This window comes from Phallusia mammillata, chromosome 5 (genome assembly GCF_965637545.1).
Source record: "Phallusia mammillata chromosome 5, kaPhaMamm4.hap1.1, whole genome shotgun sequence".
Classification (NCBI taxonomy): domain Eukaryota; kingdom Metazoa; phylum Chordata; class Ascidiacea; order Phlebobranchia; family Ascidiidae; genus Phallusia; species Phallusia mammillata.
The window spans coordinates 13,665,018-13,673,569 of NC_137256.1; the positions used below are offsets into that span (position 1 = coordinate 13,665,018).

General features: G+C 38.6%; 2 protein-coding genes across 5 annotated transcripts in view; one reads left to right on the forward strand and one right to left on the reverse strand.

Annotated features, from left to right (window-relative positions):
- LOC145228553 (muscleblind-like protein 1) overlaps positions 1–2,840 on the forward strand; it is a 33,262-nt gene extending 30,422 nt beyond the window's left edge. For 2 of the 3 annotated variants that reach the window (XM_080093630.1, XM_080093632.1), the window contains one exon: positions 46–109. The gene's annotated coding sequence lies outside the window, so the exon portion shown is untranslated. Of the gene's footprint in view, positions 1–45 lie in introns of all 3 variants that reach the window. The other variant, XM_080093633.1, reaches the window with a different exon arrangement.
- Positions 2,841–3,013: 173 nt separating this feature from the next.
- Positions 3,014–8,507, reverse strand: LOC145228552 (anosmin-1-like). 2 transcript variants are annotated; one of them, XM_080093628.1, is made up of 14 exons: positions 8,012–8,507; positions 7,873–7,936; positions 7,678–7,811; positions 7,351–7,528; positions 7,141–7,290; positions 6,978–7,073; positions 6,650–6,779; positions 6,254–6,382; positions 5,311–5,535; positions 5,138–5,254; positions 4,917–5,014; positions 4,248–4,428; positions 3,529–3,716; positions 3,014–3,234 (listed from the first exon to the last, which is right to left on the reverse strand). In XM_080093628.1, the coding sequence occupies exons 1-14, from the start codon at positions 8,125–8,127 to the stop codon at positions 3,118–3,120; spliced, it is 1,923 nt and encodes a 640-aa protein (XP_079949754.1). In that variant the 5' UTR covers positions 8,128–8,507; the 3' UTR covers positions 3,014–3,117. The 2 variants fall into 2 exon arrangements, with proteins under 2 accessions (XP_079949754.1, XP_079949755.1); XM_080093629.1 differs by lacking the exons at positions 7,873–7,936; positions 8,012–8,507 and having other exon boundaries at positions 7,688–7,754.
- Positions 8,508–8,552: the final 45 nt, after the last annotated feature.

Genomic DNA, 8,552 nt, shown 5'->3' on the forward strand with positions numbered 1-8,552 from the left:
GTATACAGCTGTGTTAAACGTGTAATATTCAATTATGCCCCGCAGGTCGCTGTGCACGACTCCAATGCAAGTTTTATCACTTGCCAGGCTCACCTTCTTCCCCGTCTGACGGTTCACTTCTCGACGCTCAACCCTTAGCTGCATTTGCCCCGCTTGACACCAGCGCGTCATCTATCAACGGTCTCGGGCATCCCGGTCTGATGCTTTCTGGTGGAATTCTTCCAACGATTCAACACTCCTATCCTTCAACACTCACCGACGCTCAAGGCGTCTGAAATGACCGACCTGATACGAGTTCCAAGTTGTTTTTGTTTGATTTTCCGCGCATGATTGAAGCCGTGTTTAAGTTCCTTTCTCATCTGGCGATTTAGCCACTGTTTGTTGCACTATGTAGCTGAATATATCAAACACAGGCCTTCTAAGTATCTTCTGTGTTGTGTGTTTTTGATTCATGTGAAAGCATTGGAAGTGCAAAGCGACCGCAAATTTTCTGACCTTCACCGGGTGCCCATTTTCGTGTCCAGTTTCTATTCCAAACAATCCAGTGTGCTATTTTTGGTTTTGTGATAACGACACTGTCTGCATCAGATAAAGCGACGGTTAAGGTTACATTCATTCAGCCGCTCCTTGTGGCGAATTCAAACCTTTAGCCCCAGCGGGCATGTTTAGCATTTTGCTGTATCTGCATTTCTGAGGTCCATGAGGCCAAAAACGCACAGTTTGCTGCGTTTTTCTAGGTTACCTATACACATCGTGTTTTACCGAGTTTATGTCCACGCTATTTTAACGAAAAACATTTTATCGTGTTAGCGTTGAGGTATAACCACTTTCTTTATCTTCGCTTATACTCTTTGTACTGTGACCCCTATTCTGTTGTGTACAGCGGCCTTGTGTAGTTAGTATCGGCCTGTGTGCAGTTCCATAACTTGTATATATCCTGATTTGTTTCGTGTGACCGCTTATATGCGATCGTGATGTTCCACCGCCTTACTGATACGTAATCCAACAGCTCTTCAATGGCGGCTCGGAAGACCGAACGTCAACTCGCAAAGTTCCATGATTTTAAAATGTTCATTGATCAAGTCCTTGTTTTTGGCGCTTTTGGTTCCATGACTTCATGTTTTCTTTTTTTTTTCTTTTCGGCAAGGCGTTACGACATCCTGAATTTGCATTGTGCCTGCAAGGTTATGTGCTCCTGTTTATTTGAACGTAGTGAACAACCTACGTTTAATCTGGTTAATATTTCAGACCTATATAATAATGTACAATCTTACGGCTCTAATAGTACCTTGTGCGATGGTTTCTTTTATTATGGTGTATATGACAGTATCTTGTGTTTTCGTTACTTTTCGCATTGTTTGCAGGATTTTAAATTTTGCAGCCCTAGCGTTTGGGGCATGGACTTAGTGCATTATATCACAATAGTTGCGTTGACATTTTCCGCGTTCCCCGTGGCAACAAACAAACCAGTCTTGTCGAATATTTGTTCGCCAGTGTTATATCGCCAGCACATAGCGCCCTAGGCAGCAGCTGCAGCAGCAATACTCGCGGAATCCTTATTTATTTTCGCTTGATTCCATTGTGGAAGTAACCATACCGTTTTTTTTCCACGCTAACAAATCCAGTAAAAGTGCAACACTAAATCTAATTTTCAACGTTTGGTGCGCCTACGACGTGCTGGTCCAACGTCTGTTGTCGCATGATACTGTAAAATATGAAAAAAACTTGTCCCAGTTTAGTGCCCGTTTCATGGTTTTTAGTCGGATGCCCCCGCATACGGTCATTCGCTTTTCGCTCGAGATACCAAGTATCTCCGCACGCTGCTGCCCGAAAGCTTACCCCGTCGTGCCTTACATGTAGGCTCGTTTAATATCAAAAACAACCAGCGTATATTCCTAATCACCGCCATGTTGCTCTCACGCCTTTGCCCGTTTTAACGGCTCGGCTCATTTGTACATAAATGCAGAATTGGTGTTTGTATTTTCCTAACCCGCGTACAATGTTTTGTCGCTACCGGCGAAGTTTCTTCTTTCCCCTGTTTGGATACCAGTAGCAAAATTCGTTTATTAGGTTTGTCCAACCCTACAGCAGGACCATCTTCAGCGACGAAATACCGAACCACTAAACGTATTTTTTCGGAAAAAATAAGTCTTGTTAATACCTTCGTCAAAGGTTTTTTCGTTTTTAATTAAACTTTAAGATGGTCCTGTAATTTACGCACCGAATCAATGTAGTTGAGTAACTCTGCACTCCCATCATTTCTGCGCGCTACAAAATCATGCTTAAACACGGCCTAGTCGTGTAGCACGATAACGTAGAGCTCCGCAAAACTTAGTTGAAGCACGTCCGTGTTTCCTATTGCTTCGCGCGATCCCCCACACTGAGGGTCTGAAAGACGACAAACTTAGCTAATTGTTGCAAACTTGTGATTGCACCCTTGTACAGTAGCAATATCTGGACATAAATCGTTCAACGATGTGAGTCTAGAATTTAAGTCATTTGTTCTTCTTCGATTTTAAGGGCTTTTAACGTTTTAAGGCAGGATTTTTAATCTTTACCCGGTTTTAACTTCCTGTTTCCATTGTGTACGTTACTGTTTAAAGTTTTACAAGTTTATCTCTGTCGGATGTTTTATGAGAAGACGTTTGGTTCTAATTTTTCCATGCTAGCTTGTAATTTCTAATTTGTGAACAATTAACACTTTTAAAGTTAAACATTATTCTATTCTTTTTATTGGACACGTTTTGAATCATTGTAATTGTGTTGGGTAATTCTTGTTTTGTTTCGCACATACCAATACTGTTACCATTACATTACTATTACAAGAAATGATTAACTTCCGTGATTTGTACAGATAGCTAATACTAAAGTACCATGGCCATTTTGACAGTTCGTTTCATGAAACAGATCAATGTTTGATTATATGTAAACTTTTTAGCAGGAAAAGGAAACAAAAACACAAATGCCTATTATCAGTTTCTTATTACTTTCTAAGACCGTTGTTAATATTCCATCACTTGACAGAAGTTTATTATAATATCGAAAACAAAATAGTGACTGTGTGTCATGGTCATGCCAGGTTACAAAATAAACAACACAATAAATATGCTGATGTTTCTAAGGAAATTGTATAATGGACTCTGATCCGTTTCTTCGATCTGCAAACACAGGAAGTATGTGCGCAAAGTAATTTGAACTTTCCTCAACATCTGATATTTTCCAGTACGGTACGGCCTAAAAAATCGTATAGGTGGTTGCTTTAGAACAATTTGGTTAGAACGGATTTTGACAATAATTTATGTGGCCGAAGTTATTTGCAAAAACTTATCAAACTCTTCACCGTTCACTAAATTTAGTGATGCACCTGATATTTATTATCCCTGTTTAAAATACGTCTTACGGGTACGGGTAGTTTTTTTGGGGGGGAGGTTCTAACGCTTAAATCCTCATCAGTTTTGTTCTGATTGTCAAAACAAAAATGCCAGAGAAAAAAATTTCCTTGTTTAAATAACAGCAACACATTCTTACTTTGACGGGAATAGTTGTCCAAGTAATGTTTGTTTCCTTTTTTCCTACGGTGTAATAAACAAAATACCCCAGTAGTTGTTGATTAGTAGCAATCTCGGCAAACTCGGGATTCTTCCAACTTAATAAAGTTGACGATGAGGACTTGAGTTGAGTTTGTCCAACTTTCCGAGGTTTGCTTGAAACTTTTCCTGGAGCAAAAGAATAGTATTAAGTTTTGCAACCACAAATATAGTATGTTATAAAACTGGCCATAATTCATTTACTTCATTGTCCGGTTGAAAGTAACATGACGCACACGTTAAAAAGTACACTAGGCCTGTAAGAAGCGTGATACCAAATTAAGCTGGTCTCCCGAGCATCTTCATGCGGCATTACGTAAGTTAGAAAAAGCCGTATATTTAGCAAACCTTTGAGAGGTGTAGGTGGCGCAAACAGCACGAACTCCTATTTAAAACGAAATATGTCTAAAATGCTGACGGGTAGGGCTATTTGGGTTGGAGTAAGGTAAAATTATTAAAAGTTAATAAAACTTGAAAACTTTGTTTCTAATGCACTTTTTTTAAAAACTTACTTTTCAACCTATTTTAGCTGCTCAAGTGATAATGATATTTAGCTCTTTGCGCCTTTGTCAAAATTTAGCTAAAGGTGCGGCTGACAGTAGCTCTACCAAGAATTTTCTTTCAAACAAAAAGATTGCACACGACATATCATTTACCCACCTATTTGACACGAGTCATTTTGTGTTATAGCGAGTATTGGCTCGAGTACGCCACAAGTTGGAGTAGCAAATGACACAACAGATCTTCCAGACCATTGGTTGCGCAGTGAACCATACCAGGCTTCCACCGATATTTTATATCTACATCCCATTTGCAGATCACTTAACAAAAATCGAACATTCTGTGGACAAAAGGTGCGTTACGAAACAAATATAATACATATAGCGAACCTGTTTCACATAAGTTACGAAAACCATGAATACATTTTGCTCTGTGTGTTCTGTACAATCATAAGATATATTATATTGAAAAACGTTTGACCATGATATCACTGGTTTATGACTATTTGGAAAGAAAGTTTATCACACCAATCACTTAACAGCTCATCTTTTAACACATATAATAAGCTTGAATGCCATGGACAACGAAGGGTTGAACTACATTGAGGTCAAGTCAGACTTATTGTGAGCATTACGCTTTCAGACGTTACCTGTCCATTTGAGACAAAAATTAAACAAACCTAACAAATACAAATTTGAAATGAAAAACAAACACGAGCGTAATGGGATTGTCGCTTGTAACTACGTTAAAAAGCTTGCGCGAGATTAATTGCTTTATACCGTGATATATTGGGTATTTCAGTGGGTATTTCTAAGTAAATTCACTTACACTTGTGAGGTCTTGCTCTGTGGTCTTAGCAACTGAGCCATCCAGACACGACCGACGCTCCCACTCGACCATAAATCGGACTATGCTCTCTGGCGCCTCTACACAAGTAAGTTGTATGACTTTCAGCGTTCAGTTGAGTTACAGGGGCAATTCCATAATATGGTTGCACCTTTTTTCAAATATCACTGCTGAAATAAACCTTGTCAATATAAAAAGGTTACCTGTGAATCTGAAATGCCAGGAAACATTTACATCAACCACGTTTTCGCGAATAACAAACGGCGTTTCTATTTTCAAGTTGATAATTTCTTCACTTGGTCTTAAATGTGGAAATGTCACTAAAACAGATCATTTTTATTTTTGCTTTGTTCCCATACTTAATAAACGTTCGTACCTGTTATGACTGTTGCAGTGCTAAACAAGGTACCATTATTCCAGCCGCTAGATGCCACTACAGAGACGCTGTAACGGGCAAAAAGTCGCAATTTCTTAATCCACAAAGTCCATTGAGTGCTCTTGTATATTCGCATTTTTGGAGCAATTTTGTAGAAACTTCTCTTTACTGAGTGACGAATGTGGTTTCCGTTTTTGCCAATCTGATGCCATGTCACATGAAATCCTGTAAAAATTTCACAACAGCTTGTTTATCTAAGCTTGTAGAATGATGGTATGCTTGGATTTCAATCCGTGACAAACGTCGAATAGCACGAACGCTCAACAAAATTTGCTGAACTGTTATTTCCCGCATATATTAAAATAAATCTCCATTAGCTTAAAAAGCTCTGCTGGATTAGAAATTTCTCAGCTTAAAAACTTTTGCAACTTGAAAGAAGCCGAGTTTTTTAATGAATAATAAATGCATATCGAATGTGTACGACTGTCATTTTTTTCTAACTTAAAGTTTAAATGATGCTGAGCAACCCCTGCTGTGTGGGCTGAATGAAGAAAATCACTCAGACAGGTAATCGTTAAGTGTTGGACATTGACTTCCTGCTTGGCGGCGATCACGGCGCATCTGCTGCCTTACAAGCAGCGAAAATGAATAGAATAACTTGCGTCGACGGATCATGCAGGAATTTCTGAGCGTCACGGTTGACATTTACGAATGAATGAGGTTAGTGATAGATCGTTGTTGAAACTGGTGCAACGCCAATCAAGCAAATACTTCCACTGAAATATGTGTCCAAGGGCGAAGTTTAACCCACTTTTACGTCACCTGCGACTGACTTTTGAAAAAGTCTTCATGTAATGATATGAAAACACAAGCCTTGGCGAATGTATAATCGTCTATCACCGGAACTACATACATATAAAAGCTATAACTTTGCACATATTACCTCTGATAGGCAAATCGCTGTCCGCGTAATTAGGTAGTTTCCATCGAAGTTGCAGATTATATTTTGCACCACTTAAAATCCGAATGCTTACTTGTTCAAGATCACTGGGCCCAGGAGGTCGACGAGGTGCTGGAAGGCACAATAAATTTTATTACATGCAGTTGTAATAAAGCATTTAAAAAGAGTGTCCAACTTATTTTTGTCAAACAAATGTTCTGCTATCTGTAATGATCCAATGTTACCGTACAGCGTTACAAAGAAGGACGCCGTCAAAACTTTTGTAGCTAATTTTTCTTGACCCTCTTAGTTTTTAAATCAAACCGCGCTTTGATTCCAACCGTTTGAAAGCAAAGTGCACGATTCGTCGGTGTAACTGTAATTGAATGCAGCACTTGCCCGCTGACAGTTTGAATGGTTGTTGGAGGACCGAAAAGCCTTTGGTGCCGTTAACGTTGACTGCTGCGACACGAAATTTGTACCAATACCCACGACGTAGATGGACAAGAGTCAACCTCTTGTCTGCAGTCTGCAAAATAGAAATAAAACTTCGGGCCACGAGTATTTTAGTTAGTGCATGAGTAGAAATTATCAGCATGTATACACAAGTTATATTAGTGCCAACAGTTGTACCGACCGGATTGTACCTACCGGGTTTCTATTGCTAGAGGTGTTGTAATTTGTAATCAAAAACAAACACAAGAAAAACATGATTTTCTATATGTACCTGAATAATTGTTTGCCATTTTCTAAACCGTTCAGGGATTCCTTTCGACAACTGCGATTGTTGTTGAACCAAAAACATTGTCCATGGTGGATAAATCTGTCATTATTTTACAACTATTTTATTTTTATTTTTAGCGCATGTTAACACTGCAAACAGATCGTACGTGTGCATTTTTCTGATGCCAATACAAAACAGCTGTCTGCTGGTCGGGGCGTTCTCGTATTCGAACGCAGTCTCGTTCCAATCTCTTTGGGAGCCACGATTTTCTTACCATTGGTCGTTGACAGGTTTGCTGACAGTCCATCACACAACACTTAAAAAACAAAAATACATATATTCGGACGACATATGGCAAATAACATAAGTTACTAACTTTTCTATTGCTTTTGCAATCGTAATCCCCTCCACATGATGAAGTGCACGAGGATTGACCAATCGACGTATTTTCGTGTCCAAACGATTGTGACACCAAAGTATCTGCTGGCATTATCACAGCAGGAGCAGAACAGTAACCCATTTTCATCCCGCTTATGTCATTAAAATATGCGCAACTGAAAGGGAAAAGTCTTATAATGTGGCAACTGAAAAATATTCAATTTTATCGATGCGTTATATTTTTTTGTTCAGTACTTGACGATAAAACTATTTTAAAGCCAATTGCTGCCCAGAAAATCTTTTTTTAAATCGTATTGTTTGTCACCTGTACATACACTCTAAGTTCCCATCACAATACTGCATGCACATCGGTAGTGTTCCGAAATGGCGCGTACAGGGTTGTATACAGGAAGCACACTTAGACGAAGATGCAAAAACGCAAGATCTGTACGAGTTCAACTGCACACAAAAAATATGATTAGGATTGACACAAAAACAAACGTAGCCTATGTTCTTTTACCTTAGTTGAGTTGTTAGAATGCAAACTTACTGCAGATATTTCGTCAGCGTAGTTTTGCAGACAACTAGAGAAAAAACTAATTATTATTCTGTTCATTAAACTGAATCAATTTCAAATATATTTTTACAAATAAATTTACCGAGAAATACATCTGGTTCCTTGCAAAATGAGATGATCCGCGTTTTTCATACAGTTGGAAACTACAAGTGTTGCAAATCCAATTGCAATAAATAAGAACCATCTACCGATAAACATATTTCCAAAGTTTTTATTCGGCTCACAGGTTTTGAATTCACTAAAGACTACTGATTTTAAAGCTGCCAAGTGTGTTAGAAGCTTCGAAATAAAAACATGAAAGTTTTACGATCGAACGATCGATTGCCTTTATGGAATCCTCAAAGGAATAAGTTAATCTCGTTATCCATGGCGCTTGTCTCTTATGGAGGGCAATTAGGCAGATCAATTAATGAAAGCGGGACCCAATAATCAAAAGAGTTGTAAATCAATGCCACCCAGATAGAGGCAAGGAAAAGAAGTTCTGTACATAAATTTGTCTTCAGTATTAGTTGCTTTCATACACTTAACTTTCGTGAAAAACAGTTTGTGATTGTTTGTAAAATATATTATCCTAAATTTCCTCTTATTATCCTAAAAATATCGTAGCTCTTCTCTCAAATCAC

What these genes read in the sequence shown, in the direction of transcription:
- LOC145228552 (XM_080093628.1), bottom strand. Translation starts at nt 8,127, where the DNA reads ATGTTTATCGGTAGATGGTTCTTATTTATTGCAATTGGATTTGCAACA. An exon ending in ATTGCAAAAGCAATAGAAAA is followed by an intron (nt 7,291 to 7,350) that starts GTTAGTAACTTA and finishes TTGTTTTTTAAG; the next exon opens with TGTTGTGTGATGGACTGTCA. An exon ending in AAATGACTCGTGTCAAATAG is followed by an intron (nt 3,717 to 4,247) that starts GTGGGTAAATGA and finishes CTTTTGCTCCAG; the next exon opens with GAAAAGTTTCAAGCAAACCT.